Source organism: Taudactylus pleione, unplaced genomic scaffold, assembly GCF_031769625.1.
Source record: "Taudactylus pleione unplaced genomic scaffold, aTauple2 ptg000702l, whole genome shotgun sequence".
NCBI classification, from domain to species: Eukaryota; Metazoa; Chordata; class Amphibia; order Anura; family Myobatrachidae; genus Taudactylus; species Taudactylus pleione.
In genome coordinates this window covers 1,054,417-1,078,717 of record NW_028285104.1, presented here as the reverse complement: position 1 = coordinate 1,078,717, position 24,301 = coordinate 1,054,417, and the positions used below count along the sequence as shown (strand labels likewise).

The window sequence follows — 24,301 nt, the reverse complement described above, 5'->3', positions numbered from 1 at the left end:
GCTGCGCTATATAAATAACTGGTAATAAATAAATAAAAATAACTTCCATAGCTAGTCTGCAGACATTAGGGATAACTGTAGCTAGTAAATGAGTATCATACACCTGCTGTGCTGCTGCAAATGAAACACTATTTTATTAATGAAATTGTAATGTTTTTCCTTTACTAGGTTTGTTGGAAGAATAACCTTGCAGCAGCACTCAGAAGATATTGTGAGGTAAATTGAGCTTGGTATCCTCCTTTGCTTTAGTTTAAATTAGGCATGTCAAACATGCGGCCCGAATAATCATTTTATGCGGCCCGACAGTGTGGGCACAAATATATATAATATGCGGCCCACACCCCTGCCACAATCGGAGCTCAGCTCTGATCGGTCAGTGTTTACTTTATTTAAAACTGGCAACGCTGGTCTCTCAAGCGATCAGAGACTAAAGAAGCCTCTGATCGCTTCAGAGGCCAACGATCCCAGTGATGCAGCGCGTGGGTGACGTCATGACGTCACCCGTGTTTCCCACAATGAGAGGAGCCTGCGCCTGCCGCTCTGGATCTAATTAGATCCAGTCAGCGGCAGCGTCTACGCGGGACAGTGGGAGTGATGACAGCGCGGACTGGAGCGGTGCTCATCGGCCATCGTGAAGAAAGGTAAGTACTGCACAGATGAGTGGGGCCTGTTCTATACTGGCAGGGGGCACAGCATAAGGGGCTTTACTGGGGGCACAACATAAGGTGCATTACTGTGGGCACAGCATAAGGGGCACTACTAGGGATATTACTGGGGGCACTAATACAGGGAGGAATTGCATAAGGGGCACTACAGCCATGGCCAAAAGTTTTGAGAATGAAGTATTGGTTTTCACAAAGTTTGCTACTTCAGTGTTTTTAGACCTTTTTTTCAGATGTTACTATGGTATACTGAAGTAAAATTACTAGCATTTCAGAAGTGTCAAAGACTTTTATTGACAATTACATTAAATGTATGCAAAGAGTCAATATTTGCACTGTTGGTCTTTCTTTTTGAGGACCCCTGCAATTCGCCATGGCATGCTGTCAATCAACTTCTGGGCCACATACTGACTGATGGCTGCCCATGCTTGCCTAATCAATGCTTGGAGTTTGTCAGAATTTGTAGGTTTTTGTTTGTCCACCCGCCTCTTGAGGATTGACCACAAGTTCTCAATGGGATTAATGTCTGGGGAGTTTCCTGGCCATGGACCAAAAATTTGGATATTTTGTTCCCCGAGCCACCAAGTTATCACTTTTGCCTTATGGCAAGGTGCTCCATCAAGCTGGAAAAGGCATTGTTTGTCACCAAACTGTTCTTGGATGGTTGGGAGAAGTTGCTCTTGGAGGATGTTTTGGTACTATTCTTTATTCATGGCTCTGTTCTTAGGCAAAATTGTGAGTGATCCCACTTCCTTGGCTGAGAAGCAACCCCACACCACACATGAATGGTCTCAGGATGCTTTACTGTTGGCATGACACAGGACTGATGGTAGCGCTCACCTTTCCTTCTCCGGACAAGCGTTTTTCCAGATGCCCCAAACAATCTGAAAGGGGATTCCTCAGAGAAAATAACTTTACCCCAGTCCTCAGCAGTCAAATCCCTGTACCTTTTGCAGAATATCAGTCTGTCCCTGATGTCTTTCCTGGAGAGAAGTGGCTTCTTTGCTGCCCTTCTTGACACCAAACCATCCTCCAAAAGTCTTCATCCTGTGTCATGCCAACAGTAAAGCATCCTGAAACCATTCATGTGTGGGGTTCCTTCTCAGCCAAGGGAGTGGGATTACTCACAATTTATGACATGCCAATCATCCAAACACATATTAGGCCCCTTAATACCGACTGAACATCATTTATATACCACAGCCTACCCGAATATTGACCATGTGCTTCCCTCTATGGCCACAGTCTACCCTTCTTGCAATGGCTACATCCTACAGGACAAAGTTCTCTCAAGCTAGCACTAGGAACATCACAGTGGGTTCAGTGTACTCCAATGTACTCCACAGTCACTAGATCTCAATCCAGTAGCTCACCTTTGGAATGTGATGGAACAGGAGATTCGTAGCATCTGACAAATCTGCAGCGTTTCCATGATGCTATCATGCCAACATCTTTAAGGAATGTTTTCAGCATCTTGCTGAATCCATGTTATTAAACATTTAGGATATTATGCAAAGGAGGGTCCTAACCAGTACTAGAAGGTATTCCTAAATAAGTGTCTATTGTATGGGTGTTATATATATATATGTAATACTGTACCCATTTTTGCAAAAATAATTAAAAGCAAACTATAATACTTATAACAAGCTTAAATATGCAAAATGCATGTTTTTTTTTTGTTTTTGTTTTTTTTAAGGCCTCTTGGACCAGAAAATCTGTTGCTTCGTGGAGCAAGGCTGAAAAACACAAAGGAAATTTTTGGTATGTTTATTTTTGGTCAAGACTGGCTGGTGATATATGAATGGTCTACTTTCTTACTTTGCCTCAAAGCTGAGGCAGTCCTCCTTTCTGGGGTTGGAATTAGAGGGTGTTTGTTTCCAGTCAACTGTGCTCATAACAAACATGGGGCCTGCTTCAGAGATATAGGCTAATGCAATCGCATCTGTGATTTCACACGGAATGCAGCTGCAAAAATATGTTAATGTTTCCAAAGCTTACCTGAGCACTACTACCTTCCTATATCCGTGCAACATCACACTCCATCGCAAACATCCGTAACATTGACGCAGATAGGGCCACCATACGCGGTAAGTCTTACTGTCTCAAACACAGCGTCTCTTCTGACAAGCATCTCATCTGAGAGCTGCCGTGCTGCGAAGGAGATTATAATAAATTTATGCATGCCCATGAAACGGTGTTAAAATGGTCAGATACTCCAGCGTTTGCCTGGCAAACCCCCCTGTTACCTCCCTCAAATGCTGAACACCTGTCACTCGCTTTGCGAATTAATCTTCTGAGGGTAATCGCAATAAAGCGCTGCTCATACGCCGTGCGACTTACATGCATGCGCAATGGCAAACAATCGCTCGATCTGTGGAAATATCGGCATTGTGTACATCTCTGAATCAGTCCCATAGTCTGCACAATCTACAGCTGGTTCAAGGAAAGGGCCTACCACAAGCTAGAACTGATAGGCGGCAGGTCAAACCATCAGTTCTATGACTATTTTGAGAGCCTCTCTTGCCGTTATGTATTAGCTACACATGCTTCAAGTTCCTTTCTTTCATTTGGACGAAGCTGATACCTATGGAAAGGTGTTAATTTAATTAGCCAACCAGTGCCAGCACCCTTACAATGATGTAATAAATGTGGAAAGGGTTTAAAGGGAGACCTCCACCTTCCAAATTCTATTGTCCATTCAGAGTTGTGTGTTGTCAGTGCCTTAAGATCAGATCTGGATAAAACTGTATCTTTATAGCAGATTTGTTATCTAATCTGTCCATTTCCAAATACAAAGTAAATAATCAAACCTTCCCACTATTCTCTGAACTTGGCGTTCTGTTTTAACATTTATGCAAAAAAACATATCATTGTTCAGATTTAGACCATACATCCCAAGCTACAGTTGTTCTGCTATTGTTCACTTGTGCTTACTTTTGCGTTTATTTTGTAGGAGTGGCCGTATACACAGGGATGGAGGCAAAAATGGCATTAAATTACAAGAGTAAATCACAAAAACGTTCTGCTGTGGAAAAGTATGACTCTCTTACATTACATTTTCAAATAGAGCTAGGAGAAAACAAAAACTGCAACTGATAATAGAAATAGCTGTCATATTTGCTTGTTAAACTTATTGACTTTACTACAATATACCATGCCTCAATTTATCAATTACTTAGAAGGTACAAGTGAAAACTAGACTGTTGTATTTAGTGCTACATGTGCATGATAAGAATTGATTTAGGCAGTTGATTTCTCCTTTTTATTTGCTTTTTATTCCCTATTCATGTTTACAAACCAATGACTGATACATGTACAAAAATGCAGACCTCACCTTTTTTTCTTTGTTACTCCATAATCAAACATCATTATGCTGGTCATACACCTGCACGATTTCAGGCCGATTGCCCGATTTTCGACGAGTCTTATGATGAATCGTGTAGAAATCGTGTATTTTTGGAGTAGGATACGATCCGATGCGCGCTCCCGCAGCTCCTAAAACGGATCGTACGATCAGATGTGCAGCCATTATGGTCCATCGTATCGTGTGCAGATCCTACAGTGTATGTTGTGCATGCTATGCATTGTGCGTCCATTAATGTCATTTCAATGGCTTTTCCCTGATGAGCGCGTGAGGCACACTATCAATCGTACTACAGATCGTGTGCAAAGAAAAACAACAAATCGTGCCGTCAGGACTGCCAGGGAGCTCCGGTTGAATCGTATGTAAATCTTATCTTAAGCTGGTCGTGCAGGTGTATGGCCAGCATTAGGCAATATGGAGGCTATGCATGTATATCTTATATAGTATTACTTTTTTGGGTTAACATTTAGCCATATTTTCCCATGGTTCACTTTGTAAAATAAAAACCGTACTGATATGTACCCATGTGGCGATGGCTTTATGAACATCCAATGAATGCCATGTATGTTGACAATAATAGATCTGGGGTGCCCTTGGCATGTGACTACACAATTTATATACAAAAAATCATACAAACTCTGCACTCACTTGCTTTTCAAACAGTAAATACAGGGAATGTTGGTTCCAAAATATTGCAATAATTAGTCCAGCTGGCCAACCACACCAAGGTCTTTCCATCTGGCCAGTCCCTACACTGACTCTCAAAATTATTAGCTTTGCCCTGCCACATTTGGTTGTCTTGACATATTTGGGGGCACATACCCTCCAGGAGGGCACCAGAGCAAGTATTCCCGATTGGGGTCCTGGGGATAAGGTGGAACTTAAATTATATATATATATATATATATATATAGTTATAGTTCTCCCCAGAAATCTTTTCCAGCCGAGCGGCATAAAAAATTAGCCGGGTAGGGGCCTTCGCAATTATGCGCACGCCGCATTATGCAGTGCACCCTGTATTTGTGCCCTTTATACAGTGCCCCCTGTAGTTTTCCCCTTTATGCATTGCCCCCTGTAGTTTAGCTTTGCCCTTATGCAGTGCCCCCAGGCTGAAGTAGTGCCCGTATGTAGTGCCTCCAGACTGGTCCCTTATGTTGTGCCCCATGCTTAAATAGTACCCCCAGACTGGCCCCTTATGCAGTGCCCCCAGGCTTAAATAGTGTCCCTTATGCAGTACCCCCAGGCTTAAATAGTGTCCCTTATGCAGTACCCCCAGGATTAAATAGTGTCCCTTATGCAGTACCCCCAGGCTTAAATAGTGTCCCTTATGCAGTGCCCCCAGGTTTAAATAGTGTCCCTTATGCAGTGCCCCCAGTTTTAATAGTGTCCCTTATGCAGTGCCCCCAGGCTGGTCCCTTATGCAGTGCCCCAGGCTTAAATAGTGCCCCTTAGGTAGTGCCCCAGGCCCTTCCTGGCCCTGTCCCAGCCCTGAACTTACCTTAACTTGCTGGCCGCTCACGCTTCCACTCCCGTTGCCTCGCGCTGACTGGATCTAACAAGATCCGGCAGGCGCGCGGGGCAGGCTCCGCACGTCGCGGATGACGTCACCCACGCAGTGCATCACTGGGAACGCTTGCCTCTGAAGCGATTGGAGGCTTCTTTGCGCCTCCTGTCACTTCAGAGGCCAGCGTTCCACAGCAGGGGTCGGTGGGGTAAAGTGCCGGGCGGTAGGCTATTTCTGATGGGTGATGTGCCCGCAGAAAGCCTGGGGAGAGAACACTGATTTTATATATATATATATATATATATATATATATATATATATATATAATACACACACACACACACACACTGTATATATAAAAATGTATCTATGACATATCATCTTTTATGGAGTTGGAAAAGTTTTAAAAAGGGATTTTATTAGGATATTTCATCTGATGTATTTGAGATCTTTCTCAAACCTGTGAGCATGTTGGGTTTTTGTTCTGTATAGTAGCTTATTCGTTTTAGATCTAGTTTGTTAAACTGAATGTAAATGTCCCTCCTGGTCTCTACACTCTTGCACTGTTTGTATATACCCTCCTATATTGACTTAGCACAGAAGTTGGTTTATTCTTACAGGTCCATGAACACTTTCCTGCTTGTTTATTTGATCATTCTCCTATTTGAGGCAATTCTTAGTACAATCTTAAAGTACGCATGGCAAGCTGAAGGAAAATGGGATGAGCCATGGTATAACCAGAAAACAGAACATGACAGAAATAGCAGTAAGGTCTGTATAGATGTCGGAATGTCACAAAACTTCCCTGGGAAACTGTTGGTAATGTTTGTATTTGGCTACCAATATTCAATTTCCAATATTTAAGTGCTCTTTTATAAGTTGTCCGTGAATAGTGCAAGAGCTGTTCATTTTAGTCTCTTTAAATTCAGAGCACTGATGCTATCTGTGCATTATTTCCCTCAGCAGTAGAGAAAGGCTTTAACTATATTATAAATTTTAAAAGAGACATTACGGAAGCTGCCCAGGCACACAGCAAGTCAAACTTTCCATTTCTTTTTTTCAGCCCAACCTGGCCTCAAAATCTGTGGGCTCAATATTATGAGCAGTCCCATCCTGGATTGGGTAGTGGTTATTCATGACTGGCAGGATATCCAGTGGGCCAATAGGACATGTCCCTTTATAAGTATCACATTATTGCCAAAACACTATAGATTTCTTTTATTTAATTGGTTAATTTGTACATGTAATTTGAATATTTTATTTGCTGTATCGAAATTAACATCTGTGTAGAACAGTTATGAAATATTTCCTTGAAGTGTGTTTAGTTTTGCACTAATACAAATCTTTTCTTTTCTTTCGGCCAGATTTTGAAATTCATTTCTGATTTCCTTGCATTCCTGGTCCTTTATAATTTTATCATCCCTATTTCGCTTTATGTGACTGTGGAGATGCAAAAATTCCTCGGCTCATTTTTTATTGGTTGGGACCTTGATCTATATCATGAAGAAAGTAATCAAAGAGCGCAGGTCAACACATCTGACCTGAATGAAGAACTTGGTCAGGTAAAATGATGGCTAGCCACTGTTGAACAATATGTACCATAAATAACACATAGTTTACTTAATTTGTAATGTCCTTCTTGTCCCCTCTATGACCCTTTTCTTCCACCTTCTTAACATCTGGTACATTATGATGTGCTTGTTCTTAGTGCATCACATGCATTCCTACCTTTTGAGTAGGGTAATTAACAAACTACCACATTGATTGATTTATAGTAAACCTAAAACATGTGCTTTAAGGTACACAGCACAAGCAATACTTAAATGCTGCTCCGTTTCACATTAAAAAAATATTTGTGGAGACTGACTAAAATGTCTAGACATTTTTATATTGCAAAAATGTTCTTTACAACTCTATAACAAAAGATGACATGGCAATACATGCAACTAGGTTTGTGGCATTGCTAGGCGTATGTGGGTATGCAACATGATTTGCAAGAACCAAGATTGACTGTGCTTCCAAAGAAGAAACTTTTTTTTTATTTGTATGCGGTCTAACTTTGTATGCGGTCTAACTAAACAAGAAAAAAATAAAATGTTTGAATGTTTAAATACATACAATTCTGACTGCCATTGCTAATAAGAGCCACTTGGTTGCTCTCCTTTTACTCTAATGTTGTTTCAATTATAATATAATTGAAACAACATTAATCCCAAGGTAACACTGCTACCTTGGGGCTATAGGGGGACATATCTGAAATTGGAAGTAAATTCCTCCCCTCTGCATCCTACCTGGGCTAAACTATGATCCCAGTTTAACTTCTGTGCCCAGGAGGGCAAAATCTTCTATCAAAGCTGCTCCGCAGCTGTAGTTTTGTTTGAGTTTAAGGAAATTAGAGTCCTTAGTGAAAAAGATCAGTTAGGAGCACTAACGTGCCCCGTTCGCTGAAGCTGTTTTGTTTTTTTATTGTCTTCCTGCATAAGTGTTTCTGTAATTTTGAAGTTAAATACTGGTGGATGCCACTTCTAGAATTTTCCCTCTGCTGGACTCGAGGACCACTTGTGTAAGTAAGTCTCAACCAGGGGCGTATCTATAATGTGCCCCGCACACCCTGCACCCATAGCATACTTACCTCTCCAGAGTCCCACATCGGAGCGGGGGTCCGGCGGTCTAAAATCGACTGGTAAATGTCTGCCGCGGCCATTTTTCCGTCGTTTGTGCATGCACAGTACAGGGAAAATGTCCTCTGCAGCCATTTTCCCGGTGACCAAGTGCATACTCTATAGACTCTGGGCGCTCTCTAGTGCCCAGAGTCTATAACTCCAGCGCTGGCCGCACACCGCTCAGTGCGCTGCCGGCCGCCGGACAGAGAGGAGGGGGCCCGTGTCGGAGACTGCACATGGGCCCCCTCCTCTCTAAAAACGCCCCTGTTCTCAACCGTGTCTTCCATAAGCAGCAAGGATGCTATGGGGGGAATTCAGTTAGCCGCGATAGTGCAAAAACTTGTCGCACATTAAGTTTTTGATTCTATTGTGCAATAATTTTGCTTATTGTGACTATGCGCGCTCCCGTTTTTCGTGCAATTCAATTGCAAAAGTCATATTGCGGCAGTAGCTCAAAAATTCTTGGTGCTTTTACCCGCGATAAGTGCGGGTGAAAATGGATAAATCTGGCAGTACCCAAAAAAAAAGGCAAAGTGATATAGGATAACAGTACAGAAGTGTAGTAGTGGCCTTAATGTTTTTGGAGTTCTTTAATTGTGTCAAATGGCAGTGATATGCATTTTTCTAAAATGGTCAAATGATAGAAAGCAAGTGTGTTTTTTGGCAAAATAAGTGTTCTACTTAAATTAGGGGTGCATAAAAATATGTAATTTAAAGACACTTTGAAAAACCCTTCAAAATACACTTCTGACACCCACCTACTATCTTAAAAACACTGGTCCCATTCATAGAGCACCCCCATATTTATCACCCCAAAAATGACATATCATGATTGGTCAAATTAAGCTAATTAAAAAATAGTTTTTGCCCAATTAGTAATTAAAGAGTCTGTCCCAGTGGTCTTGAACCATGTCCCGACATTTCTAACTTAAAATAGCAATTTTCACCTGCTCAGGAGGTGGTGAAAAGAAATTTGGGTAAAATGCTATGGAAAATTTGCAGTAGCGAAAAACTGCGGCCAATGGGATAGGATATTCGCATGATGAGCCACTATTTCATGAAATCTGGCTTATCGTGGGAATAAATACTTATCACACCTGATTGAATTCCCCCCTATGTATTACACTTGCTTTAGAGGTCAGTCAGAGCTGCCTCAAGGTCGTTCAGAGCTAGGTGCAACTTGTGACCCTGTTGACCCAGAGCTGCATATGGTTCTAGGATTCATCAGAAGTGGTGGAACCGAATTAACTTAAGATACTGATACGGTCCCTCACTGAAATAGTACAAGGATATCTTGACCATCAAAAGGAGTTCAGTTAACCTTCAGTTTTTGACATTCCTACCTGTTCTTCTCCATTCCGGGATTTACAGGTTTCCCATGCTCCAGGTATCTCAGAAGCCAGATTCAGAGCCCCTTTGGGTCACCACCATGCAAAAGGCTTTTGCCATAATGGCATCCTTTCTGTATGCATCATCTTCGTTTAAAACTGCAAATGCTCTAGTTCTGCAAGGGTTAATTGTCAGGATGAAAAAGACTGACCCTTTTATTGTGTATATTGACTAGGTCAACTGATGCAACTAATTGGCCTGACTTTTTTAGAGTTTGGAAGTAAAGTGATGATTACACAGCTCTGCTATGAAAAAGCTTTTTTTTAACAAATTTATATGATACTTATAGATTTTTGGCTTCTGAACACAAAAATGACTCATGACTTTGCATATCACATCACGTTACTCTGCAAAACGTGTATTTATGAATGTTATTTTTTTTTCATATTTAAAGTAATGTATTCTGCCTACATTTATTATAAAACATTGTCTTAAATTAATTTAGCCGGTAGTATAGCATGTTGCAATTCAGTTCTCGTTATTAAACTGATTGTACATTCTATCCTTTTGGTCTGCACATCTTGGACGGCGTGGCATGGGGCCTCCATGGAACAGCTACGTAGGGCAGCTACCTGGTTTTCCAGTGTTACCTTATCTAAATTTTATAGATTGTGTATGTGTGACTAAGGACACCCACTTTAGCAAGGTTCTATGCACCACTGTTAACTGAGTATACCCTTTTCTGAGGGCTTCTTTTTGGAAATCCCCAAGGTAGCAATGAAACTGATGAAAATCCATTTCTCTATATCCATCTGGGGGGCACTGCGTTCCCTCTCTTTATTTCATCCAATGTGAATATTGGTCTTTTTGAATACTGGTTTAAAATCTTGTGGTCGATTTAAGTTTGATATCCTATTGGTTAACTTGACCAAGTGTAGAGGGGATTAGTTTACAAACCATTTTAGTTTGGAGTTGTGCTCACTCCTAAAATAGGGCTCCCTCTACACCTCAAGGTAGCAGTGTTCCCCAGATGGGTACCGAGGAACAGATTTAGCAGTGCGTGCAAAAATAATGTACTTTTCTTTTTTTACTTGTTCTCCTCTTACAAAATTTTCTTTGCCAGATTAACTTTTCTGATTACTTAATTTTCTAACCATTCCTTCTCACAGGTAGAGTATATATTTACAGACAAAACCGGTACACTGACTGAAAATGAGATGCAGTTTAGAGAATGTTCGGTAAATGGCATTAAATACCAAGAGATCAATGGAAAACTTGTGCCAGAAGGAGTGACCATGGATTTCCCGGATGGCTCCCCTACAAGCTTGGTAAGACCCGCACGTCTCATACGTGCTCTATGTTGCAAACTGCAAAATAGGCTCTGTACCAGTCTACAGATTACTGGTAATGTTTAAGTGAATGTATAGATGTATCCTAATACACTATTGCTGCAGTCACGCCAAACCGGTCCCATGCAACTCTTCTTGTGCCCAGCATCTTTTTTTGCCTGAAAATGCGTCTTATTCTTGATGTGACTAGGACACACCAGGAGATTGATTCATTTGTAAATGAAATACTTGTTATCTGTGTGCGACTGAGTCTGAATCTGTATATGAAGTGCTACATTGCACCGACCACGACTTTATTTCACGTCAATTTCCGTTCTTCGTTTACAGACTCCGTCCCACACAGATAGATATACAAATAACGCATATCAAATTAATCGGTGCACTGTCCTGGTGCATCTTAGTCATATTACATTGCGACTTAACTTCATTTTCGGGCGAAAGAGACTCCTGGCAGAAGCAAAGTTACACTGGACCTGGCGGCTCACTTATGCCAGGCGTCTCACACTGCATGGCTTATTGAGGCTAGGTGTATGAGGATACATCTGTATTCAACTGTTCTATAGCACATTGAATGCTGAAGACAGATATTTCAGATGGGTTGGGTATGAAATATCGGCGGCTGAATAATCCCGACAGCGGTGAGTATCCTAACCCTAATTTCCCCTTGGGGGGTCCCAAAACCTAACCACCCCTGCTGCTAACACCTAACATGCCCCGCTTGCCTTTGTTCGGGAAGGCTGCTGTCGGGATTTCTGTATCAGGCTAAAGATAGGCGTCGGGATTTCACTGCCTATCTTTAATCCCGAGTCAGGGTTTCGATGTCGAGATTCTGCCGGCCGCCGGTAAATTAACTACATCCCATTTCAGATATATATGAGTAGTATGACTGGTTCCACTTAAAAATCATTAAATGCTTCTAATAAATAAATTTGCTTCATGCCATCACTTGATGCCAACCAGAAAATTATCAGCCATGTTTATATTTTATTAGGATGAAAAATGTTTTCAAATTGTACACTGATATGCAAAATGTTATCTGCGACATTTATTGAAGATGCTGTTATACCAACGACCAAAATTCTAATTACTTACTATGGTGTAGATCACCTCTATTGTACATGTGCACCAGTTTTAAGCATTTTCCCCACTGGCTTTCCATATATGTCAATATTGCTTTAGAAGAAAAGAATATCCAGATTTCTATCTACTTTCTTGGTGATCAGCACAGTAGTGTAGTCGCTAGATGTATTTCTCAATGTTAACGACTTGACTTCATACATCCAATATTAGAGGATTAGTAATATACCACAGCCAAAGTTCAGTATTGTGGATGCAGTATTTGCCATTTATTTTTTGTTTCATTTTAATAGATTTTATGACCCTTTAACGTGAAAAAAGTTTCCGATTATAGTCTTAAATCCATTGCCAGCACTCCCTCCAGTTGTTGTTTTTTGCACTTTTTGTGGAGGTTAACATCCCATTTTTGAGGTGAACAGCATGTGTAGTTGTGTTATATTGGTTTTATTGAGGTTGGACACACATACTCTTTAGCGCCTGGTCACTTCAAAGAATTGCAGTACTTTAAATGTATTTATACAGTGAGTGTTTAAGAGGATTTAAAAAAGTATTTCTACCATTTAACAGAGTGTTGAAGAAGAGCTTTTCTTCAAAGCAGTTTCTCTGTGCCACACAGTACAAATAAGTTACGACCAACCAGATGGCTTTGGTGATGGTCTCCGATATTCAAATGGGATAAACACTCAGTTGGAATACTATGCATCTTCGCCTGATGAAAAAGCCTTAGTTGAAGCCTCCAGAAGGTAAGCATGTTTGGCCTTTACCACAAAGGTGTAAACGGGTGTTCTAGCTTTTTGTCACCTTTTATAGTAGAATAATTGTCACTGCGGCAGTATTTGTTAACAAAAAGTGTATGAAATGGGTTTGAACCCAAGATGGCAGGTTTTGCCTTTTAAACTATTGCTCTTTAATGCATAGCCCCAGTGAAATTAATTGTTTGGCCAAAAACTAGTGAGTCAAGCGGGGTATCTTGGTCTGCTCTCCTCATCCTTTCATCAATTGGGGGCAAGGTTAAGCGAGGTAAAAAAAACCTTGCTCACAATTTTGGATTACCGCCGGTATGTGGGCTCCCAATACCCGCAGTATCCAATTTGAAAACCCCACGTAAAGAACATAGAATTAAAACAATTATCCTTATCTGTCCAGGGGTCTCTGATGACCTCCCCTCCATTTTGTCACTGGGGAGGGGGCTGCTGGGAGTCCCTGGGGCTGATGGGGGCACAAGGGCTGCAGGGAGATGTAGTTCTCCCAGCGCCGGCTACAGGGAGGGGGGAGGATCACACACTCACTCATACACACTTTTTTACAAACACATACTCGCCGCTGCTGCAGTAGACCCGGTTCCCGACATTGGATGCAGAAGACACCGCTTGGAAAGGTGAGTAAGTAAGGACTAATTAAGCTGATTGGAAACTTCCAATTGCTTAATTAGTCATCGGGGGGGGGGGGGGGGGGGGGAGAGGGGACTTGCCGCCTGGGTCCCAGAGCAAGTCCCGCTGATTATTTCTAAAATTGTTAATTTTAGGAAAAATCAGACTTGCTCTGCAGGTGTGAGAAAAAGTGATTTCTATAGAAATCACTGCGTCCCATTTTCAGTCTCCTGATTGAATAGCAAAACCCCCGCGGCTGCGGGAAAAACCCAGAGCCGCAGGTTTTTTTTTAAAAATTGCGCCTGCAATAGATTCCCCCTTGGAATGACTGCATATTATTGTCATAAAAATCTGCAGTGTTTTTCGTTCTCCAAAATGGTGTTAACTGTATAACTTCTTTAGGGTCCTTAGAGATCCACAGGGATAACATGGGGGATAATGTGGTTGGAGTGATCCAGGCAACAAACAGTTAAGCTTTCAGCTCCCAGGATGCCCCAGGTCCTCCTCCACATATACCCCACCCTTGGCAACAGGCATTCAGTTTTGAGGTTGGTGCGGCAGGATTCAGACGCACCTTTTTAACAAGGGGACTGCCCAGGCAGTCCCAAGCTTTAATTTTATGTTTTATTATATTTCTATGTTATTGAGTTAGCAGTACTGAGGGTAATAAAACGCCTGCACTGCGACTCCCTCTACCTCCGCCGGGCCACAACACCAGTAACATCTCTGGTGATTTCGGCGGGTCACGGCAGAGCTTGCCCGGACGGCAACTGGACTCATGGAGATGTTAGGTAAGGCGATTCCTCGCTTAAAGGAAATCACGTGCGGCAGTCCTTGCTTATGGCGCTGGAGACTCACCAGAAGCCGCTGCAGTGAGAGCCTGGGGCCGTCCGCTCCCTCACTAGACCAACGGGGCCTTATCGTAAGATGCCGGGGATCAGCAGCAGACGCTTCTGCTGCCATGAGGCCAGCGTACCCATCCCGCTGATACAGCTTAGGGGAGGTAGGCTCTCCCCCAGCAGTTCCCCCCCAGACAGCTCCAACCCAGACGCAGATCCATCAAGGGTTTTCCCGCGTCTGAGTCGCTCTTCCTACCCTCCTTGTGCATATGAGATGCTCACAGCCCGCTATCGGTGCTCTGCTGAAGCGGTTTGGTCTCATGAGGTTTTGGGTCAGTCTCCCTGTATACCTCTCCCCTGGGTCAGGTATATAGTGCTCTATATCCTACCAAGATTTGAGTAGTTGATTCAGGGCCCATTGCAACTAAATTACATATGCATTGTATGTGACTTTTGCTAGCTGCTTTGTTGATACTGCCTTTTATTTCTGTCAGTTATAACTGTCACTGTTTTTTCTCATCATCTCTCTGTTACAGGTGGGTGTGGTTTTTTTCTTTGTACTACACATTTACTGGTTATTTGTGAAGGCTGTCACATTACATTGCATTGTTACCTTTATAATTGATATGTCAAAAGGTAAAGGGAAACAGGAGGTTGAGGCCCCTGTGCTGGTTTCATGGAAATCCTGTTGGCAGACTTGTCCCCTCAGGACTTTATACAAGATGGTTTGTCTGCTGTCTGTTATAAAGAACCACCTCATCAGTCCAGTCTACCAGCCCCTGTACAGGAGCCATCTTGTGTGTCGTCCTTGTCTCAGGTGGTGATGCAGCTAGTGGATCGTTTGGCTACTCCCAAGCTGCCCCCTTTAATAGGATACCCACAGCAGTTTCAGCATGCTATGTTTGCTGCTCCTATACATCCTTCCTGGATGGACGTTTATGGCCCACTCAAGGCAAAGTATGGCTCAGGCGGCTTTTGCAAGCAGACCGGTAGTCACTAAGGCGCATAAGCGGACGTTCTCTTTTTATTAGTCTGCTCAGCATGTAGATTCAGACGCATCATCATAGGAATCAGATGATGCACCGGGTCCTTCTCCAGGGTCTATCTCAGGAGAGGAGGACCATCCTTCTACAGGGGATGTCCCTTCTTTGGTGAGGAGGGTCAAATTAATCCTAAATGTACAGGATGATGAGCCGGCTCCTAGACACCAGAAGGTGGTAAAAGCAGCTCGCTGAACTTATGGAAAATGCATTGAGGAACCCGGATAAACTGTTCCATGTTACGAAAAGAATAGCATCTTTGTATCCTTTCCCAGCTACTGAATGTACTAAGTGGGAAATCCCTCCTACTATGCTCATGTGACACATTTAGTCAGGAGTGCTACGTTGCCTATTCCGTCAGAATCTTCTCTTAAAGATTCTACTAATAGAAAAATTTTAACATTTCTTAAAGCCGTATTTTCATTGTCTGGAGTGGTTACTCGATCAGCTATGGCCTGGGCTTTGGGTATCTAAGGCTGTTGAAGAATGGACAGGGGCATTGGAAGTTATTCTACCAAATGCTACCAGAGAACAGCTGACATATATCTCCCACATATGGGAATCGCCCTCCTATTTGGGAGAAGCTGCAATAGATGCTGGGCTTCTAGCTTCTAAAGCATCGGCAGCCTCGGTTGTGGCTCGTAGAGCCCTTTGGTTAAGGTCCTGGAAAGCAGCTATGGTATCAAAGGCGGCTCTGGAAACCTGGAATTATATAAGATAGTGGCTACTTTGGCAACTTCAAATCTGCAGGTCTGCCATCGACAGCTACATTAAAGTCTAGGCAGTCTTCTTTTCGGTCCTTTCGTCCTCATGGACAAGCAAAAGGACAGTTTTCCTCCAGGCTGTCTAGTTCTTGCAGGACCATCAAGCAGCAAACAAGAGGTCCTGTCCAGCCAGATGTCCAGCCTCTAAGCTGGGCGACAAATCCTCTGCCTGACTGGGTGTGTCTTCTCCTAGGAGGTCCCAGGGTGGGAGGCCGACTTTTTCAATTTGCAGACTACTGGCATCAAACTACAGATGCCGGGGTCCGAGAACTGATCTCTCAGGGGTATGCTCTCACTTTCTGGAGACAGGTTTTCGATGGGGGAGTTGTACAAAAAACTTATCAAGGCATTGGCCCTACAGGAGGCCATTTACTCCCTGCTGCAGGCAGGGGTGATAATCCTGTTTCCTATTACAATCTAGTTTTGGTTCAGAAATCAAATGGATCTCATCGCCGTATTCTATATCTTAAAACCCTTAACAAGTTTATCCGTGTACCCAAGTTCCGTATGGAGAGACTCTGATCAATTATTTTGGAAATGGAACCTGGGGATTTTTATGGTTTCCATGGACATTCAGGATGTGTACCTGTATGTGACTATTACGCCATCCAACCAACAATGTCTACGGTTTGCTATCCTGAAACAACAACATGACAAATTTCAGGCACTGCCCTTTGGTCTAGCTACGACCCCTCGGGTCTTCACCAAAATAATGGCGGTGAGGGAGGCCTACCTCAGGCGTCAAAGAATCAGAATACTGCCATACCTGGACGACCTTCTGATATTGGCACAATCTGTGGCTATTCTACAACACCATCTCCAGCTGAAAATTACCTGCCTACAAATGCAGGGCTGGACAATCAATTGAAAGAAATATTTTTGTCTCCCAATACAGCTGATTGGACATCTGGGGGCACTTCTGGATTCTCAGGCACAAAGGCTGTTTCTGCCAGAGGACAAGATTGCGGCCCTATTATTGCGAGTACACAAATTGCTACGCAATCGAAGGGTATCCATTCTATCAGCAAGGCAGGTCTTGGGGTCATTGGTATTCACCTTCAACATGGTGGGACATGCTCAGTTCCACTTCTGGCCTCTGCAGCAATTGATTATTTCCCATTGGAAATGGCAGTATCATCTAATGCGGTCCCAGAGGATCCTTCTCACTCCAGAGGTTCGGCTCCCTGTCTCGTGGACGCTCTTTTTGTGTTTCATATGGTTTCCACAAACGACGCTGGCCAGCTAACAAACAAACTTTGGCTCTATGGCTGCGCATGACTATCTCTCAAGCTTACATGCAGGCTGATCTCCGTATTTCAAACACAGTGACAGCACATTCTACCTGGTCTGTGGAACCATCGTGGGCGTTCCGTAGTGGTGTCTTAGGTTGTATGTCTTTTGCATCTCGGGAGGCTTCCTTTGGGTGACGAGTACTCCTTTCTGCTCAGGGGCGTCCCCACCCTTAGGGGAACTGCTTTAGGACATCCCCATGTTATCCCTATGGACCCTGAAGAAGAAAATAAGAGTTATAGTAGACTTACCTTTGTTAACTCTCTTTCTTCGAGGTCCATTTGGTCCACCTGGTTGCATTGTGTAATTTTTCTTCCGGTCACGGTTTCCCTCTTTTTCTGTGAGTTTCTGGTGTATGGTTGTTCTTCCTTCTCCTTTTTCTTCTCCTGCCTTGGGCTTGTTTACAAAACTGCCTGTGGCCAGGGGCAGGGTATATGTGGAGGAGGACCTGAGGCATCCTGGGAGCTTAAAGCTTAACTGTTTGGTGCCTGTATCACTCCAAACACATTATCCCTCATGGTGTCCCTGTGGACCCTATGGACTTCGAAGAAAAAGAGTTAACGAAGGTAAGTCTAACATAACTCTCAGTATTTTGTTCAACTTTATTATTGCATTGTAAGATTTCCACCTGCTACCTTTTGCTATTTCTACAAAGCAGTAGAATCTCAGTTCATGGTTTTGAACTGCAGCAGTTGTTTTATGGATGTTGTGCAGCAAATTGTACAAGCGAAGAAATAAATATATCTATACATAGTATAAAATGAAGTCCCTGAAAGCAAGTCAATGAAAACATGGTCCATGGCAGGCGTCTGTAATTTTGTTCGGACTAATCTCGAGAACCACTGGACTGATTTTGATGCAGTTTTCACTATTCTATATGTATGACAAAAGCAAGCCGAGCAGTGGCTATTTTAGTGAAGCAAGTTAATGAAAAAAATGGATGTTTCTTGGCTTAACCTGCCTAAACCGTTAAGCTATATCACAGCAATGGACTTTATTGAATACCATGTATAATTGATAAGTATTTTCCGGTTTCTCCAGAAGAATTGATGTAAGCCTTGTTTACTGATGCATCATTTCAGTTTTTCTCTTTTATTACTGTTTCATTTATGTGAAAATTCTTTAATTTCAAACAAGTCTAATTCCTGGTAAGTGTCTGCTTTGGCATGAGCACAGGGACAAACACTTAACGTAGCTGGAGTTGACTTAAGAGGAGACTGTTTTGCTCATGGACAACTTTACATGGCCCTTCTGCGTCTCACGTCAAAAATAATCTTTTCGTGCTGAAGGAGGAAAAACGTTTGTCTTTTACAAGGCAATCTTACAAGATCTTGGTTAAAAAAGGCTATTGCTATAAATTCAAAATTGCTCCCTTACGAAGCCGGGGCGGATAGCTGCAGCTGTCGTAACGCTCAGTGCCACTGACCGTTCATACATTGCCTGGCACATCGGCGCTTTATCTTATAGATAACAGCGCTGATAATGATAGGGGTGTATAGCGTCCCCGTCATCTCAAACACATTCCCACATTAGCACATGGGGCAGAAGCAGGATCAGCGCACATAACATGGGGAAGGTTCAGGGAAGGCTGTTTTAGCAGGGCGCTGCTAAAAGGGCAGGGTGCATTTTGCCATTTTAAAATAAGGCAGGGCACGGCACCCTGCTAAAACAGTCTAGCGGGAACACTAACCTAGTGTATTTTCTACTTCAGGGTCCATAGGGTATCCACAGGATACCTTGGGTATAGGTGATGACGTCAGTCTTCAGGCACCACAGAGTTAAAGTTTTCAGCCTTCCAGGATGCATCTGGGTCCCTCTCCTATACCCCGCCCCCGGGCCAAGGCATCTCAGTTTCGTCGGTGCCTGGCCGGAGTCGGAGGCACTGTGCAGAGGGGGGCTATGAAGAGCCCCTGAAGTTTCTTTTAAAGGCAGCGCTGGCTGCACATCTGGGAGTACAGCATGGACAGTCAGTACTGACGTCCATGCCATCTCCCCTACACCCCGCCGGTACCAGAACGCCGGTACTGATCCGGGGATGCTGGTAGACATCTGGGGTCAAGGCTAGCGGTTTTGGACCATGGCCGGATCCAAGGGGATGCAGGTAAGCAGCGGGGTCCCGCGGTGGGTCCCCGCTGGTCACATGGTCCTGAGTCCCCAGGCAGGGGGCTCCCTGGGGACTGGCTGCAGCATGGAGCCAGGCGACCAACCTGCACTTCCACTACCCCCTGGGACAGCGGGCCGCTGCTGAGCGGCATGCGCTGCGGCGTCCCAGGGGTTAAATGCATGCTAGGGGAGCGCGCTTTCCCTGTCTCACAGCCGGCGCCTCCCCTGCTGCACACAGCCTCTCTGCTCTGCCTGATTGGCCACAGTGTGTCAGCTGTCCTCCCCAGGCCGGCCTCCTTCATCTTCTGCTCCTCGGTGGCCATCTTTAAAGCATGGTGAACGCTGCTGGAAGCCTGTGAGCGGTGGCCTTGCGGTCTGGGTCCCCCAGCATACCTCTCCTCTGTTTGTCACAGGTCAGTGTATGCAGCGCTGAGTCCTACCAGCCTGAGGGTCTGAGTAGTTGAGAATCAGCGCTAATAGTGCAGGGATTTGTTTCTTCTGCATTGTATGTGACTAATCTGCTAGCCCTGCTGTCTGTATACTTTCACTTTCTACTGTCAGCCTTATTACTGTCCCTGATCTTGCTCTGCTCAAAGCCCTTGCGGTGCGCGGTGTGCAGGGTGTTATTCACACTATACCAATACGTATAGGTGTGAGTGTCACATACTTACCATCATGTCTGAGACTGATTTTCCTCTCCAGCTCGTGTGTACTAAATGTAAGGTACCGATAGCGGAGGGGGAGGGTAACGCGGAGGGGCTATGTCGCCAGTGCCTGGCACTGTCACGGCCGATTATGGTCACGGTCCAGGAACCTCCCTGGGTTTGTTTCGCTAAGGCGCTTACAACCCTTGTGGGCCAGCTAGCTCCGCCACCTGCGTTTACCCAGACGGGTTTGTCCCAGCAGTCAGTGGTGTCGTCACCCATGCGGGAGTTCCCGAGACAATTGATGGTACCCCACAGTCTCCCTGTCCCTTCCCAGGTTTCTCCGGAGCCTGTGTGGGTTAATACTCTTAACTACATCGGTTCAGCATTTGTCCGATGTTTTACAGGGGGAGTCTGTGTTGCGGCCTCATAACGGCCGGTGGCGTCTTTATCTGCTCCTTATGGGGATGACGATGAGACGTCAGATCATGGGGAGATTCTGGATCTATCTGACCAAGAACCTTTCCGTACCAAAGAGCCGGACGCTAAGTCCAAGGTGTATATCCCTGGTCTTATTCGAGCGGTCCGCTCGGCTTTAGTTATTGAGGATATTGATCCTTTGGTGGCCACATTCATATATGCCTTTTTTTTTTACCAATTATATTTTTATTAGATACCGTAAATAAATTGAAATATTATAATAATCTCAACAATAACATATACAAAAAAATAAAATAAAATAATATTTAAAAACACAATAAAATAAAAGGAGGGGGACAAAAGAAAAAGAGTAAATAGCTAAATTTTTGATACTACACACTCAGAAAATACATACAAATATCACATTTTCAAAACGGTATTGTATAACCCAGTTCTATATCGACAAAACAATACACTTTTGGAACTCAAGAGACAATATTATTGGAAGGAGAAGGAGAATGTAGTATTCCAATATCAGTTGGGCCAGGTCTCAAGGGATTTCCTCCCAGACTATCCCTATATTCTTTCCATTTAAACCACAGCATATGGGGCGAAGAGACCGCAGTAGAATAGTTACTGTCCGCTGTCTCAAAATCACAATGGCAATTTACTTTATTTATTATATGACCTAAGCTGGGCACACAGTCTGTTCTCCACAATTGAGCAATAGCAGCTTTTGCAGAAATCAGAATGTGCCCCAATATATATCTATCTCCCTTTGATAAGTTCCCCGGGAAAAAATGAAACAGAGCAATAACCGGGTCCAGTGGTATCCCCACTCCCGCAATGTCCCCAATCAAGGTGAACACTTCGACCCAAATAGGTCTCAGTAGAGGGCATGACCAAAATACATGGAAGATACTGCCCACTTCTCCACACTTTCTCCAGCAAAATTTAGAAATGGATGGCCAAATCTTATGTTGTTTCTCAGGGGTGAAATATGATCTATGGAGCAATTTTAAGAACATTTCTGAGTGATTCATACAACGGGACATCTTATAGCAGGTTCGAAAAACCATTTCCCAATCTTCCTTTTCCAATGTTCTTGACCAATCCTTCTCCCATTTTTGTAATGATGTGAATTTGTTTGGTCTATTCTCCGTTATTAGCTGTTGATACCACCATGTAATGCCACCTTTTTGAGTAGAGGACTGGAATTGTTTTAGTATATACCCAGGTAAGGAACTGTGTTGGAGATTGAGGGAGGGTAGGCTCTGAACCCAATGCCGCATCTGCAAGTATTTAAAAAAATCCTGTTTCGGGAGACTGAACTTACTCTGAAGCTCAGAAAAGGAGATAACTTTTCCACCCGACATCATATCCCCCAATGAATTAATTCCTGCAGCATTCCAAGACTCCACCTGTAGGTTTCCAATTAGTCTAGCTATACAAGATAATGAGAGAGCAGTTGTCGGTAAGGAAACATCTTCACGCTTAATAACGAATCTATTCCATGCCTGTATTGTGGCACCAACTGAACCAGAGTGCCTGGAACTTGGGGGCTCTGCGGCGACCGGAAGCCATAACAAATCTGGGAGAGCTAGGGGTTTAACGGCCTCCGATTCCCACGCAACCCAAGGTTTAATGTTATCCTCCATAAACCAATCTCTCGCCTGATTTATCAAACAAGCATACTGGTATTTCTCTATATCTGGGAATGCAACTCCTCCTTCAAGTTTAGGTAAAGAGAGAGTTGCTCTTGCTATTTTCGGCCTACCCCCTTTCCAGATGTATCGGCCTATGGCTTTGTTAAATTTATTGCACATAGGTTTAGGAAGAACTCTGGGAATAGTACGAAACAGATACAGCAGTTTTGGCAGTAGCACCATTTTAAAGGCAGCTATTCTGCCCAGCCAGGATACTTCATGTAGCATCCAGTCTTTCAAGGCCACTTCAAAATTGGCCAGTAGAGGGGCATAATTGCATTCAATTATATCTTTGGTTCTAGTCAGGCGCACTCCTAAATATTTCAGGGAACATGATACCCATGAATAGTTAAAGGATGATTTTAAAAATTCTAATGTGTCCGTGGGGATATTTATTGGGAGGGCTTCGGATTTATTAGAATTAAGCTTATATAATGAGACCCTTGAATAAGCATCCAGCAGATGGTGTAGAGCAGGGAGGGAGTCTCGGGGATTATACAGACTAATCAAAACATCATCCGCAAATAGACAAATTTTGTGGCTAGTATTCCCCAGCTTAGGGCCCTGAATTTCATGTGACCCTCTGATTTTTTCAGCCAGAGGCTCAATTGCTAGCGCGAAAATTAATGGGGAGAGAGGACACCCCTGACGGGTGCCATTAGAGATGTTAAAATTAGAGGAAAGGCAACCGTTTACATATACCCTAGCTGAGGGGACCGTGTACAATGCCAGAATGGAATCTACAATTAATCCCTGAAACCCAAATTTCGTAAAAACCTCCCGGAGGTAGCCCCAGTGTAGTCTGTCGAAGGCCTTTTCCGCGTCTAATGATAAGAGTAGTAGTTGTTTTTGAGCCTTCTCACAATGTTCTATAATATTAAAGGCTCGTCTGGTGTTATCAGGTGATTGGCGACCCATAACAAAACCCACCTGGTCTGCATTAATTAAAGATGGTAGCAGTGGGTTGAGTCTTAAAGCTATTAATTTGGCGAAGAGCTTAATATCAGCATTTAGTAGAGCAATGGGCCTATAATTCTGAACCTCAGTGGTGGGTTTGCCTGGTTTATGAATGGCTATAATCTGGGCTTCTAGCATTTCTTTGGGAAATATTCCTGACTTGGTAGCTTCATTAAACACTAGTAAAAGTACCGGCGCCAAATCCGCCTTGTAAACCTTATAAAAATTAGAGGGATATCCATCAGGACCAGGGGCTTTATCTAAGGGCATGAGATCTATAGCTTTCTCAACCTCTTCTATGGTCCACGGAGCATTAAGAGTTTCACATGTGGCCGAGTCTAGGACAGGGAGATCTACATCCCTGAGGAACTCTTTAATTCCCTCTAAGCTTGGTTGAGGAGTTAAAGGATCCTCCCGTAGATTATATAATTTAGCATAATACTCAGCAAAGGAGTTTGCTATTTTAAACGGATCGATCACCCTACCCCCTTTCGATTTATTAATCGAATATATCTTTTCTCTAGCCCGCTTTCCTCTTAACTTACGGGCAAGTAATCTCGATGCACGGTTTCCAAATACATAAAACTTCTGATTCAAACGGGCAAGGTTCCTATGCACCTCCTGTAGTAAAAAGACATTAAGTTGCTTGCGTGCCCCAGCTAACTCTTTATATATGGTTTTATTTGCTGGGTCCGCTTTATGAGCTGTTTCTAGTGAGTTAACAACCTCTTCTAAGTTTGCCCATTTTAATCTATATTCTCGTTTAAACTTGGCGGCAATTTGTATTGCAGAGCCCCGAACAACAGCCTTCAAGGTGCACCAAAAATTAAAGACAGAGGTCTCATCTGGTTTGTTATTGATTAAGTATTCCGATAAGGACTTCTGAATATGTTGTTGAGCCTCTGGCTGAGCAAACATATGTTTACCTAATCTCCACGGGCCAGGGATATGTTGTCTATGTGCAATGTCCCATGAAAAGAAAATAGGGGAATGATCAGACCATGCCATAGGCATAATATCTATTTTTTTAATAGAAGATAGCGTAAATTTATCAGCTAGTACTAAGTCTATTCTTGAGTACGAGCCATGAACATGTGAGAAAAATGAGAAATCTCTATCTGCTGGATGTTTAATTCTCCAAATGTCATATAGCTCATACTCTGCAAGGAGCTGTCGGAATCCTCTAGAACACTCGGTAGACTGCCGATTCCTGGGCAAAC

The 24,301-nt window shown here is 43.3% G+C and overlaps 1 protein-coding gene across 4 annotated transcripts in view; it reads left to right on the top strand.

Moving 5' to 3' along the window:
• The window catches only part of ATP11B (ATPase phospholipid transporting 11B (putative)), a 156,068-nt gene that overhangs the window by 56,450 nt on the left and 75,317 nt on the right, over positions 1–24,301 (top strand). For all 4 annotated transcript variants that reach the window (XM_088456371.1, XM_088456372.1, XM_088456369.1 and 1 more), the window contains exons 8-14: positions 169–216; positions 2,359–2,423; positions 3,616–3,697; positions 6,151–6,301; positions 6,895–7,092; positions 10,692–10,850; positions 12,516–12,691. In XM_088456371.1, the coding sequence (XP_088312497.1) occupies positions 169–216; positions 2,359–2,423; positions 3,616–3,697; positions 6,151–6,301; positions 6,895–7,092; positions 10,692–10,850; positions 12,516–12,691 (879 nt within the window). The remainder of the gene's footprint in view (positions 1–168; positions 217–2,358; positions 2,424–3,615; positions 3,698–6,150; positions 6,302–6,894; positions 7,093–10,691; positions 10,851–12,515; positions 12,692–24,301) is intronic.